The 14,298-nt window shown below is 33.5% G+C and overlaps 1 protein-coding gene and 1 long non-coding RNA gene across 4 annotated transcripts; both read left to right on the forward strand.

Annotated features, from left to right (window-relative positions):
• Window positions 1-1,678: 1,678 nt before the first annotated feature.
• On the forward strand, window positions 1,679-4,727 carry LOC127262701 (bifunctional protein FolD 4, chloroplastic-like). The gene is made up of 5 exons (XM_051291513.1): window positions 1,679-1,977; window positions 2,535-2,860; window positions 3,410-3,646; window positions 3,745-3,912; window positions 4,330-4,727. The coding sequence occupies exons 1-5, from the start codon at window positions 1,758-1,760 to the stop codon at window positions 4,498-4,500; spliced, it is 1,122 nt and encodes a 373-aa protein (XP_051147470.1). The 5' UTR covers window positions 1,679-1,757; the 3' UTR covers window positions 4,501-4,727.
• Window positions 4,728-9,097: 4,370 nt separating this feature from the next.
• Window positions 9,098-12,454, forward strand: LOC127262490 (uncharacterized). 3 transcript variants are annotated; one of them, XR_007841138.1, is made up of 4 exons: window positions 9,098-9,766; window positions 9,978-10,032; window positions 10,462-10,530; window positions 10,624-12,454. It is a non-coding gene; the product is annotated as an uncharacterized LOC127262490 (long non-coding RNA). The 3 variants fall into 3 exon arrangements; XR_007841139.1 differs by having other exon boundaries at window positions 9,101-9,594; XR_007841140.1 differs by lacking the exon at window positions 10,462-10,530 and having other exon boundaries at window positions 9,100-9,766; window positions 10,739-12,454.
• Window positions 12,455-14,298: the final 1,844 nt, after the last annotated feature.

Raw genomic sequence — 14,298 nt, forward strand, 5'->3', positions numbered from 1 at the left:
CACTTTAGAATTCAATATCAATATTGCACCCCAAGGATCGTCAACTGCTAGGCCCCTCAACAGTCAGGTCAACAACTGTGGTTGTCGCAGGTCGGCTCTGATACCAATGGTGACACCCTGGCCCGCAAGCTATCAAAGTCGAGCGTGTTGAGATTATAGACTGACCCCCCCCCCCCACAAGTCAACATGAGTTTTTCCAGCGGGGTGTCCGCAAGCTATGCAAAGCTGGGCGAGTCGAGATTATAGACTGACCCCACAAGTCAACACCACCCTGAGAGACTTCCCAAGGGGTCACCCATCCTCAAAAAGCACACTTAACTCTAGAGTTCTTTCAGTAGGACTTTCGGAAAAAATATATGCACATTATTGACGTAGTCTAATCAATCCATTTAACCTCTAATAAACTTCGGATAACCTAATATCGGCTCATCTACACACGAGAGTTGGCCAAGCAACGACCCAACTTCAGAGGGTATCACACATACGTCCAGCATTTTAGTACTTAAAAATCAACTTACAAGAAAAAAGTTGCTAACAATATTTGGAAAAAGAAGGGAGAACCACTTGTCTCACATCTCAATCATTTTACTATAAATGTAAAGTTATAAAAGTAAAAATGAAAGTACTTCTATAGCCAATAAGATCATTTACAATTTCAAACACATCAAAATAACTCATATTCGAACTGATGGTATGATACGATGTCAAAGTAAAATGACTTGTCACCGAGGTCAAATCCAACCGAGGTACAAATAAAATAAATCCAAATACACCATGAACTCAGAAAATGGATTATACAATAAACATAAATTTTAACTTACTTTTTTGAACTCCACTTCGGGAAGAAGAACTTCTTTGACATCTCAACTGCAATTGGAGCTCTCGGCGACGAAGGGAGATTTCCGACAGCGGAGAAAGTTTCTACGGAGAGGCTCAACGAAGATTACTTCAGCAGAGAGCTTCAATGACAAGGGGCAACTTGAGAGGGAAAGAGTTCGGAAGAATAACACATTCACAATTCCGGATGATGAGTTTTGTTTAATTTTTTGGGTTAAGTAACTGATTTCAGTAATAAAATTCGAGACATATTACTCTCAAAATTTTCTTTGCACAAATAGATAAATTTGGAGTGTGTAATTAGATAATGTAAGTTTATATTAAAATAACAAAAACACATATAATATTCATTAAATTATATAGTAATTTAAGGGGTAAAATGACTACTAAAAAGTCAAGTGTAAATTAAAATGAAAAATAGTGAGTGCCTTATTTTATCAAAATGGGGAGGACCGAACTTAAATGATTTTTAGTTGAGAGGAATTTAAATTCAAGTTTTCCTTAATAATATTAATATTGGTAGTTTTAAAATAAATTTAATATATATGATTAAAAATAATTAGAATACATATTTAAATATTTTAAAAATAATTGTAATAGAAAATAAAATTTTATAAAAACACATTTATTTTTTTTGAATGAAACAAAGAGATTTTAAATGAACATGTACCTATACTTTGATTTATATTTAGTAAATATATTTGATTTAATAAATTTTATCTAACTATCATGGGAAACAAAAATAAAAATGAAAATGTATATTGAAAATCGGATTTGAAAAAGCGAAAACTCCATAGAAGCTTGAAAGAAACGTCTGTCTTTAAAACCCTAAAGTTTGTCTCCATTGTAAATATTTATAGACATATAGCAGAGAGGGCAACATAGGGCTGAAATTCAGGTTCCAAATACTTGGTCGCAAAATGACCTCAGCCACCGTCACCTCCACCTCTTCCGCCGCCACCGTGTTCAGGTCCGCCGCCGATGCCTCCTGTCGGAAGGTTTCTCCCATAATCAGTGTCCAGTTTCTCCCCGCGCGGAGCGCTACTGCCTTTCTAAAGATGAGTAGGATGATTAGTGATTCTATTCGTAACGCCACCTGTGTTTCGTATTCATCTAGTTCTTCCTCTTCTGTTGTTAATGGTAAGATTGTGTTACTGATGTATGCTTGATTTCGCTTGGAATGCACGCAATTGGTGTTTATTAGATAGGTTTGTTTCCTAAGGTGATTGTGTAGTGCTTGAATCGATGCTGACGAGCTTTTTCTTTGATCGTCAAATTGATGCGCAAGTGTACATTTTGGTAGGCTTTAGAAGTATAAGTAAACCGACTAAATAGGAGCTAGAAGAGTGCTTTTAATATGAGTGAATTGATTGCTGTGAGGAATTCTTAAAGTAATGCTTAAAGCTAAAGTGAACAAAGTTTCTAATTGATAGCTTCTTAGATGATTAATGAAGATAGTTCTTGTTTATACCTTGAAATCTCACCAGATATTCAGTTTCCACTTCATCTTATGGTGTTGAGAGCTTCATTGTTACTTATATTTGTTGAGAGCTTCATTGTTACTTATATTTAGTGTCTCTACAATTGTTCTGTGCCATTTCAGCTGAAGCCAGATATTCCTTATAATTTTCTTCTATATATAAGTGTGTGCCTTCGTAAGGCTCTCTCGTGTCTTCTGATTTCCAATGTTTTTGCAGCTGCAATGGCCACTGAGGCATCTGCGAAAGTTATTGATGGAAAATCAGTTGCCAAACAGATAAGAGAGGAAATAGCTGTTGAAATATCTAAGATGAAGGAATTTACAGGGGTTGTTCCTGGATTGGCAGTAATTCTTGTTGGAGACAGGAAAGATTCTGCAACTTATGTCCGCAATAAGAAGAAAGCCTGTGAATCTGTTGGGATCAAGTCATATGAAGTCCATTTGGCTGAAGATGCCTCCGAGCAAGAAGTGCTCAACTATATCTCAAGTTACAATGATGATCCTTCAGTTAATGGCATTCTTGTTCAGTTGCCTCTACCTTCTGTAAGTCTTCATGCTATGCCATTATTATTGGTGAATTTTTATCCCATTATGAAGTGTAGACGATTTATTAATTTGGATTGTGGGATAAGGGTCTTCATCTGGAGGACTATTTCATGAGTTCTACTGAGGTCTTGTAATGGGTCTTTATCCTATAAACGAACATGTAATCGCTCCAAATCAATTTACTTATCAGTTATCAAGATAACTCTTAACGTGAATATAGTTTTTTAGAGGATATGCACCTGATGTACTAATAATAGCATGTAAAAACCTGATAAGTATTAAGTGGACTAAGAAAATTCTAGCGAATGTGAGGAATTACCCGACATTCTGTCTGTGCATCCTCATTGACTTTCCCAATCTTCACACAACTGTAACTCTAGCCAATTATGCAATAAATTTCTTTTATTGGCTTAATAAAATCTGTAGCGATGAATATATAATAGTTTCCCTGTTAAAATGAACCTGGAAACAATTTATATGCTTTTCTCATTTGGTACTTGCTTTTGTATATTTATTATTCTGTTTGGTTTGTATCCATTTTTCCAGCATATAAATGAACAAAAGGTCTTGAATGCCGTTTCTATTGAGAAAGATGTTGATGGTTTCAATCCTCTAAATATTGGTCGCCTGGCCATGAGAGATCGAGTTCCATTATTTGTTCCATGTACACCCAAAGGATGCATAGAGTTGTTACATAGATACGGTGTAGATATTAAGGGAAAGAGAGCTGTTGTCATTGGGAGGAGCAACATTGTTGGGATGCCCGCTGCTCTTCTTTTGCAAGTAATATTCCAACTTTCTACTTCAAGGAATTTAAGCAACTTTGTTTTTGCTTCCATGTAATTGTAACATCATTCCATAATTCCTGTTTGCATTGTCAGCGAGAAGATGCTACCGTTAGCATTGTCCATTCAAGGACGAAAAATCCCGAGGAGATCACAAGAGAAGCAGACATATTAATCGCTGCTGTGGGGAAGCCAAATATGGTGAGAGGTAGCTGGATCAAGCCTGGCGCTGTCATCATCGATGTTGGAATAAATCCTGTTGAGGTCTGAAACTTATGAACTCTGCTGTGTTTACAGTTACTTTTCACGACACTTTCGACACCCAAACACCACCTAGACTGCTTTTTGCTTATTTCCATCATGCACTTTTTACAACAGTTCAATCATTTTGTTCTTCCTTCTCACTCCTCTGGAGTGCCTTCATTCTTTTTAGCATTGATTTATTTCTTGATAATTGAATCCTTAATATTATATCTTGAGTTATCCATATACTTATCTCCTTTCGATTAAGGATACCCTTAGGCTGTGTTTCCTACCCGGAACTATGGATGATTATTTAATATTTATAATTCTTCCTATTTCTAATTACTGCTATTGTATATTTTATTTTCTTTGCTTCAACATTACTTAAATACAAAATTTCTTATTTTGCCACTCATATGGTTTATTCGGACGTGCCAGGATGCCACAAGCCGTCAAGGTTATCGCCTTGTTGGGGACGTATGCTACGAGGAGGCTAGTAAGATTGCTTCAGCTATCACCCCAGTTCCCGGGGGAGTTGGGCCCATGACAATAGCAATGCTTCTGTCGAACACCCTTGCTGCAACAAAACGAACCTACAGTTTTGAATGACATCTCACAGGTCAGTCAGATATGGTAAGGGTAACGGACACGGTAACTGTAATGAGTCATATAATAAGTAGATTCAGTGGTGCTACCCAACAATGTATGTTGAAAGCATGAATTAGCATTTCTGTAGGGAAAAAAAGAACAAAAGATATGGAGGTCTATGATGTTTGCTTGAACAAGAAGATGCTCTAAGGTGTTAAATCACTATTGCATAGGATCCATTCATTCCATTGATGGAGTTTGATTTTTTTTTTTTTTTTTTTAATTATATAAAAAAAGTAGTGCACACAAATTAGTTTGTATGCTCGGTATTTTTTGTTTTAGATGTTTTTGTTGTTAGATAGGGAGAATTGTGATGATATAAAAAATAGTGTTTTTTTTTTTTTTTTTTTTCTTTTGGATGGGAACCTAAGCCGCTACCTGAAAGTGGGCACTGAGTAAACTCCCGGATGAACTCAATACCCAGCAAATCAGGTTCGACGAATAAGTCACACTAGGCAGACCATGTGTGGCAGGTGACCTGAAGCATCGGAGGTTTGAACCCATGACCTCACGATCACAAGTCCAACCACCTAGACCATCATTTACGAAACTATTAAAAAAAAATGGTGTTTTGTTTGTTATTATTATTATTATTATGTTTTAACTGTATGTATTTGTTAGGTAATATTTTGGCTTGGAAGAACTAAATCTGTGTTCCATGCGTGTTTATGTACCTCTGAAATGTAGGGAATTCGGTATATTCACTTTGTATTGGTTTAGAAATAATAAAAATTTGAATGCTAATAGATTTCTAAAAAAATTTGAATGCTAATAGCGTTGGATGTAATGTTTTTTTAATGAATATTTTGAATAATATCAAATAAAAAATATTTTTTCCGTCGATCTATTATTCTAGTCTTCTTTATCATCTTTACGTTAAGTTTATTTTATTATTTTGTAAAAAAAAAATTTAAAAAATAATATTTAAATTTATCTCTATTCTGTGCCAACATAGATGGACTAATTTTACTGGACTATAGAGTAGTAGCTGTGTGATTTAAAAAATAAAAAATAAAAAAATAAAAAAAAATTTTAATGTTGTACTACCAAATCAAATTAGGGATGATAAAGGATGAATTTGAAACAATTGTATAGGCGACATAACCTGTCCCGCCAAGAAACCTTAGGCCTCATAACATGTCCATCTAAAACCTGGGTGGTACGGGGTTAATTCGAAAAATCCATCTTGATTTTTAAAATGTACTTTTTTTTTCGAAATATAATTATATATTTTAATTATATTTTAAAATTCATAATTTATACTCCCTTCGTCTGCTTACAAAATTTACATTTTTAAATTTTGAACTGTCAATTTTTTCATTTTGAACTGTCAAATTATAAAGTTTACATTTCCTTTTTTTTAGTAAGTATGGTTCCATCCCGTATTACTCATACCCTTACTTTTACACTTATTTACACAAATACCATTAAAAAAAAAAAGTAAAAGTACTATAGGGGTGTTTTGGTCTTTTTACATTAAATTTATCATAACTATCATTAAAATACAATATTTCTTAAACAACGTACAAAAAGTAAATGTCATCTTTATAACTGGACGGAGGGAGTATTATTTATTTAATTAAATTATTTAATTATCTTAATTTTAATATATATTTATTTTTATTATATCATAATTATTTTTACTGATACATACTAAATACATAGTATCTAAAATTTCATGCCTAACATGATATCTAATGCACCCCGAGCCCCAAAAGAAATTTCATTATGCATGTTATCCTTGAAAAAAAGGGTGTGGTTTCTTAAGTAAAATTCATCTTGATTTATAAAATGTAATTTCTTTTTATTTTAAATATATATATATACATATATATATGTTTGAAGTGTCACACGCCAACAACAGAACAATATCACGTAAAAAAAAATAAAAACATGACGTGCCCCGATGTTAAGGCTAAAACATCATAATAGCGAATGTAAATGTTATTCTTTTCAAAAAATTTAAAATACATTTTCCAACACCCTTAAGCATTTCAAAAACATGTAATCGTAAGAATTCTCTGCATGTATTATAAAGTCTCAATGCACTTCAAAATAAGGAGCATGTAAAATCATAAGTTCGAACATTATCAGATAAAAAGTCATGCATGCTCGATAGAGTCCCATCCTTATGATGCATCAAGTGGATGAATGTCCAGAAATCAACTCTGTATGAAAGAGGGTAGTAAACATCAGTTAAAGCTAAGTAAAGAATTAAATATGCAATGCACGAAATAATTTACCAACAATAAATGATAGTCATACAACAACTACAACTTGCCAAAATTCATGGCTCAAAACACATTAACCGACTTGTCAACCAACGGCTATATCTAGCCAAATTCAAGATTTAACAAATTATGAATCGACTTGTTAATCAACAGCTAAGTCTAATCAAATCCACGACATACACAAATTAATGAATCGACGGCTAAGTCTAGCCAAATCCACGGAATACACAAATTAATAAATCAATTTGTCAATCAACGATTAAGTCTAGCCAAATCCAAGGCATACACTAATTAATAATCGACTTGTCAATCAACGGCTAAGTCTAGCCAAATCCACGGAATATACAAATTAATAATCGACTTGCCAATCAACGGCTAAGTCTAGCCAAGCCCACGGCATACACAAAACAATAGTCGACTTGCCAATTAATGCCTAAGTCTAGCCAAGTCCACGGCATATACAAATTAATAATAGACTTGTCAATCAACGGCTAAGTCTAGCCAAATCCACGGCATACACAAATTAATAAATCGACTTTCCAATCAACGGCTAAGTTTAGCCAAATCCACGGCTTACAAAAATTATGAATTCTTAATAGCAAGTTCACCATATATCACATAATAAGGTATAATTATAATAGCCTATTTATCTGAGGTACATAGTTAGATGGTCAATCATTTCAAATAAGTATAATTTAACCCGTTACCTTACTTAGGGAAGTTTACCCAACTTTACTACCACCGACTTGCAGGACTTGGTTCGGTCAGACTTCACCTAATCATCAAATTCGATCAATCAACTTACTTAAATTTAGTACAGATTTTATAAAATTTACTATAAATTCATTGTTGGCTCAAACATTATGAAACTAGTGCCAACATATAGAAAATGTTCCTAAGTTTACATATTGATAATAACAACTTTAAAATATTTAGTTAACAAAACATCTAACGGGTCAACTAGATTATGTATCGAGTATTACTGTATATGTCTAATTGGGGTGGATCGAATTGGACAAAAAATTCAACAAATTCTTAATCTGATTTTTAGTCCAAGTGGCTGGGTTCATTATCACCTATATTTTTTTATTATTTACCTGCACAAAAGGAAAATACATACTATTAGTCTTAAAACATTAACTTAACCTAACAACTACACTAAGCAGTTCAAGACTAATCAAAAGTATCACAATATATATTTTTCATACACGATACAAATTTATTCACAAGCAAACTTTAGTACCTATATCAACAAGATTATATTCAGAATGAATATTTTTCAATTTTTTAATACTCCCTCCGTCCCAACTCAGAGTATCGTGTTTACCATTTTAGTCAATCTCACTCCAAAGTATCTATTTTCTATTTTAGTAAAAGTAATTATACACTAATACTAAAATACCCTTAATTTTCACTTAAATTACAGGCATACCATTACATATATAAGTACTTTTTACATAATGTCAAATGACAAAATGTCAAAACCTCTTGCACACTTCTACTAACTAATAAAATACTATTATTTCTTAATCTACTATAAAACCCCAAATGGCCCATTTGGACCGGGACGGAGGGAGTATATATTTAGAATAAATATGTTCAAAGTAATTATTACATTGCAACTTCTTTTATTCTTCATCATTTTGGACGTAAAAAGTTGTAGTGTAATTATTACATTGCAGCACCTTCTCTTTAGCTGCATTGATCACAACCGCTATTCTTTTTCCTACGGTGACTTTTTATTTCTCTATACCATATATATATATTTTAACATTATATGTTTTACCCATCCCTTATTATGAGAATCATCGGTGAATTTAGGTTAGCTTGCAACAAAATCAACAGAATAGAAGAAAAGAGACAACATTAAGATTTCAGCCGTCCTCTACGGAACAAAGGTAAATAGTGTATTCTTCTTCCACTAGCTTCGTGTTAAGTTCCAAAATAAAACTATTATTAATTTTTTATTATTTTTGTATTTTTCTAACAACAGCTCCTACACGATATAACAGGAGAAAAAATAAACTAGCAAACTCGCAACAATGAAGATAAACAAATTCAAGATCATTAGAGGAAGCAACAGAACTAAAAGAATTAACTTTAGAGGAAAGAGGGAAGAAGAATCTTTTTTTACCAATCTGAAATATCTTTTATGACCTACAGCTTCACTGATCAAACAAAAGTGACGATATAGGAAGAAAAAGAAAATAAGAAAAAAAGGATGAGTGAAGGTGAGATAAGACGAAAAAGAGAGAGGACGATGGAAGGAGCCGGAGAGAGAAGCCGTCGATTTGGATGTCACTACTGTTGCGAGCACATACACTAGCCAATTAAAAGCCTTCATTTGCTTACGTGTATCTGATGTGTCAATTCTAATTTAGTATGTATCAATTTTCATTTCCAAAAAAAACAGAGTAGCTATTTTCCTTTGGTCCTTCGAAATTCTTTCTCGAAATATTCATCGAACACAATATTCACTCCCAATCTTCACCAAATCTTTCATCTCAATCAAACCGGCAATCCATCCCAATTAAACCATCAATTTTTGGCGTCTAAAGGAGGTTGGCGACGGAGAACCTGTATCCTATCAATCTCCCAATCTTCGCCAAACCCTTCATCCTAATCAAACTGGCAATTCATCCCAATCAAATGGGCGATTGCATCTAAAGGAGGTGGGCGATGGACAACCTGTATCCAATCGATCTCCCAATCTTCACCAAGCCCCTCATCCCAATCAAACTGGCGATTCATCCCAATCAAATGGGCAATTTCCGGCGTTTGAAAGAGGTGGGTGAAGGACAACCTATATCAAATCGAATCTCCGGTGAGATCTTGTTGTCAATTTCTCTTGTATTCTCTTCTTATCTTCTATTTCTATTTGAGTACCTCCAAATAATTTTAGATCTCATAAGTGTTCATAGACAGCTTGATAACAAAAACTTTGGTGGCTATCCAATACCGTGCTCATATGGAAACATATCTATTTTGTTGGTGTTGTAAGTGAATGCATTATTCTCTTTATTCCATTCTATGCCATCTATTATATGCAATATTTGAGCAATTTTTCAATTTTTCAAACGCTCTCCTTTCTTTATGTTTAAATTTTTCTCACAAGTTATGAGAAGGAATGTGCACGAATTGTATTCTTAGATATATATATATATATAATTATTCTTTCTTAACAATCTTCTTTATTGTATGTATTAGGAGTACGAGGATTTCCGATTCCTGATTGAAGGAATAGTCCACATATTGCTTATATGTAAGTATGTGGACATTAGAATAGTCTAAGTTATTACTTTCTGCTCAATTGTCCCCTATCAAAGTTGTTTGGTGTGGTTTTTTTCTACCTCTTAAACAATATATGTACAAACTATCTATTTTGGAAGGTAGATTGTATTTTTGTGAAAGGGTGTTATCAAACCTTTTGTATTTGTGAAAGAAAGAGCACCTCTTGTAGGAGGTAGATTTGCATATTTATAGAAGGAAGTTATCAAACATGTTTGTATTTGTTTTTTCTTGTCTCAACTCCGCTAGCTCACTTATCTAACTAGTCATTCCTCTTATGGGTTGATCTATTCAAAACATTTTTAAAACTTCATGTTAACCAGTGGCATACCACATCCTTTTATTTATCTTATCTTTATATATATTTTTTTTCATTTAATAATTTTGCCATTTTGGATTTTAGAGATTTGAGTTTCAACCAGCTTAATGGAACAATTCCAAATGGTAGTATTTCTAAAAATATTACCACTATGTAAGTTCCTATATTGCTTTGAACTTATGAAAGGAAATATAATGTTTTTTAAAGTATAAATTTGCTTAAATTATTGTATAATTGTTCATGCAGTGATCTTTCAGTAAAAAATCTGGCTAGAACTATTCCCACCAACTTTTAAGCCTCTCAGTTTACAAAAACTGTGAGCTACCATTCATGGATTTGCTCTATTTTAATTACTTACCAGATGCAGTGAACTAAAGAGACACAATCCAATCAATTCTCTTTACAGGTAAGTAGCAAATAATTTATTAAATTACTCCATTCCATCAAGCATATGGCAAGACATGATATTAAATTCATCCGAGTCACTTATTGTGTAAACTCCAAATAAATTATAACCATCAATAAGTTTGTGTAATAATACATATGAACTGAATCTTGTTGCTTGTACCTTTGTGAATATTGCAGGGATTTTGGGTACTTTTATACCTTTGTAGGTTCATTAATTTATACTTTTACAGGTCTATTAATTTGAAGGGAACTTTGTGTATTTTTTACCTCAATCACTTTTTTTTTTTTGTAAAATGTTTCACTAAGAACAATAAAATTCTCATTGAGTTCTTCTTTAAAGTTCACTTTAATAGTTCAAGAACTATTATGTCAAAATTTCCTAATGACAGTTGGCATACAAACAATAGTCTCTTATTATCTTTTTTAGTGGTTTTTCTTTTTTCAATAGTGCTCGATGCTATAGTAGCGAATTTACTCATGCAATTCCTTTGATTAAGAATACTAGCTTTTCTATATGTGTTATCTCATCTTAATTTTTGAACCTATAGTTTTCCATGAGACTTGCTTTACTAGCATCGTTGCCTACTTCATATAGAGGCAGAGGTGGTTGTGTAATGTTTATTGATGTTGAATCCAAATTTAGTTCAAGAAGGTACCTATCTACTACATAGTTACTATAAACCAACACAATGTCTAAGCCTACTTATTATAGTTGTTAATTGTATAACTTATGCAGGTAACTTTTTAAGAGATAAACGGTGTGAATAGGCATAGCTCATTTGCTTATATTCAATTCATTGTTATATTTTCCCTATTCCTTACAATTAAAAGCAAAACAAATATAATATTTTTTTTTTTTTGTTTTTTGACAAGTTTGTACCTCTTGTTGATGTACAATTCACTGCAAGGCAACAACATACCTGGACAATTCTATGTCTTTATTGCATGGAATTGCAAGGCTGCAAGCATATGAATACATCATTTATTTATAGCTTTTAATATATATATATATATATCTATCTTCCTTTGTAAAATGGTTTTCAAGATTGAGTAAATTGTCAATTCTTCCAATTGGTTGTGTGAGAATATGCATTAATTTTCTTACATAAAGTAGGTGGTAGAGTTGTCTCGGGGAAAATAATTTGACTTGTAATAATAGTGCATCAAACCATTAATGTATTGTACCATTGTTCTATTGGTTGGAAAATTTTAGTTTGCAGAAGCATGTCAAGTATGTGTGCAGATTTTTTTCTTTTGATCCTTCTATTACTACAATGTGTATTAATTGCAAGTCTTGTACATTTATTTCCCTTATATCAATCACTTGAAATCCTTTCATATCTATAAATGCCCATTGTATTGAAGATTGGTTGTTGGATCCCATATTATAAAAAACGTATTGCTATAACTTAAGGCTTACACACATTTTTATCTTCAATTGAACAAGTGAATTTACCTTAAATTTGCTCCATTCACCCCAACGTATGGTTAGTGATGATGATGGTGGTCAACATGTCGACAAAACATTATACTTTCAGTCGATGGTTCAAGAGAGTGATTACAGGAGAATACGGAGGAAGCTTTTACTACTACAGCTTGAACGTGATCAACTCGAAATATTACAACACTCGTTGCCTTTTATTTTTTATGTTGCAACTAGAGGTGCACCTTAACGAAGGAATTAGATCTACCGTGATCGTGAAGGAAGACATGAAGAGTTATGGAACGACTATCTATCTGAGACTCCTCGTTTTCCTTAATCATGTTTCCGGCGGAGATTTTGCATGCGTCGTGAGGTATTTACCAGAAGTTTACATGATGTTTGCAATCATAGTTGCTACTTCACACAATGGGCTAATTGTACTAATCCAATGGGCCTTTCACCGCTGCAAAAAAGTGATGGTCATTGTGCATGTTCTTTCTTATGGATGTTATTTTGATAGCGTTGAAAAAGTAGTAAAGATTGGGGGCACAACAGCTCAGAGGGCAACGTTGGAGTTCTGTGATTCGATTATTGAACTTTATAAAGAGCAATATTTACGTGATCCAACTACTAAGGATCTTGCGTGTCTCTTATCTGAAAACAAACTGCGTAGATTTCTCATGATGATTGGCTCGCTAGACTGTATGCATTGGCGATGGGATGCATGTCCCATTGCTTGGCGCGGCCAGTACAATGGACGTTATGGATACCCAACGTTGATATTGAAGGCTACTACATCTCAGAATCTATGGATATGACATGCATTCTTGGGGATGCCGGGAACAAATAATGATGTAACCATTTTTTATCATTTGCCGTTATTCAAAAAATACATGGACGGCACGGTACCACCAATTGAGTACGAGGTAAACGAGACATTGTACAATTTGCCATATTATCTGACAAATAGAATATATTCTAAGCATGCCATCTTTATGCAAGCCATCAAAAATCCAATTACCACTAAGGAAAAAATGTTTACAATTTCGCAAGAGGCTTGTCGGAAAGATATCGAGAGGGCATTTGGAGTACTCAAACAAAAATGGCAAATTTTGCAGATTTTGGCAAGGCTGTAAAAAACAAACGATCTCCTCCGAGTGATGACCACATGTGTTATACTATACAAATTGAACGTGGAGGATGAGCGTGGCCAAAACCCTCCCAGAATGGAGACCAACAAACGAAGAAAATCAAACTGTACCACAACACGAGCAATCAGTTGATGAAGTTCGCATACTCTTTCGAATAAGGCTAGGAAGAATTCGTAATATATCTCATAAATCCTCAGTGGATGCTTTCAGAATGTAAGAACATATCTTAAAAGCTCTCCGATTAATGCCGTTAAGATGCATTATAAGAATGGTTGGCGGAAGATTATGTCATTGTGAGGATTTATAGTTGGATTGTGGCCACTTAGTCTAGTAGGTTATCTCGTTCAGGGATCTGTTATCTTGTTTTCCTACTTATTATAAAATTTAGGCAAAATAGCAAAAAATCCCCCTGTGATTTTTCGAAATTGCTGAAAACCCCCCGTGGTTCTAAAACTCCAAAAAACCTACTTGTGGTTTCCAAAATGTTGCAAAAAATCTCCCCTCCGTTAGGATTTAACGGCGGTTGTATATCACGCGCCTGAAATGCGATTTTTGGTCCATAAAGTGATATATTTATGTGTAAAATTACTAAAATACCCTAATGACTTCTTTCTTCTCCCTCGTTCTTCTTCTTCCTTATTCTTCGTCTTTCTTATTGTTATCCATACTTTCAGAATTAACTCTCAATTCATTTTTTTTTAAATTTAAAATCCGCTAAACACAACCAAATTCGAAACCGATCCCAAATTTATCGCAATTAATCGACCGAACATGGATCTTCTTCTATTTTACCAAACCCAGAAATATTTCTTCTTGTATTTTACAAAACCCAGAAATAGCAAACCCAAAAATTTAAGAAATCAATTTGACATCAAGATTTAAAATCAATCTAAGAAGAAAGAAAGAAAGAAATTAGGGTACGGACGAATTAGGGTGAAA

The sequence above is a fragment of the Andrographis paniculata genome, unplaced genomic scaffold, assembly GCF_009805555.1.
Source record: "Andrographis paniculata isolate CXL003 unplaced genomic scaffold, ASM980555v1 Contig65END, whole genome shotgun sequence".
NCBI classification, from domain to species: Eukaryota; Viridiplantae; Streptophyta; class Magnoliopsida; order Lamiales; family Acanthaceae; genus Andrographis; species Andrographis paniculata.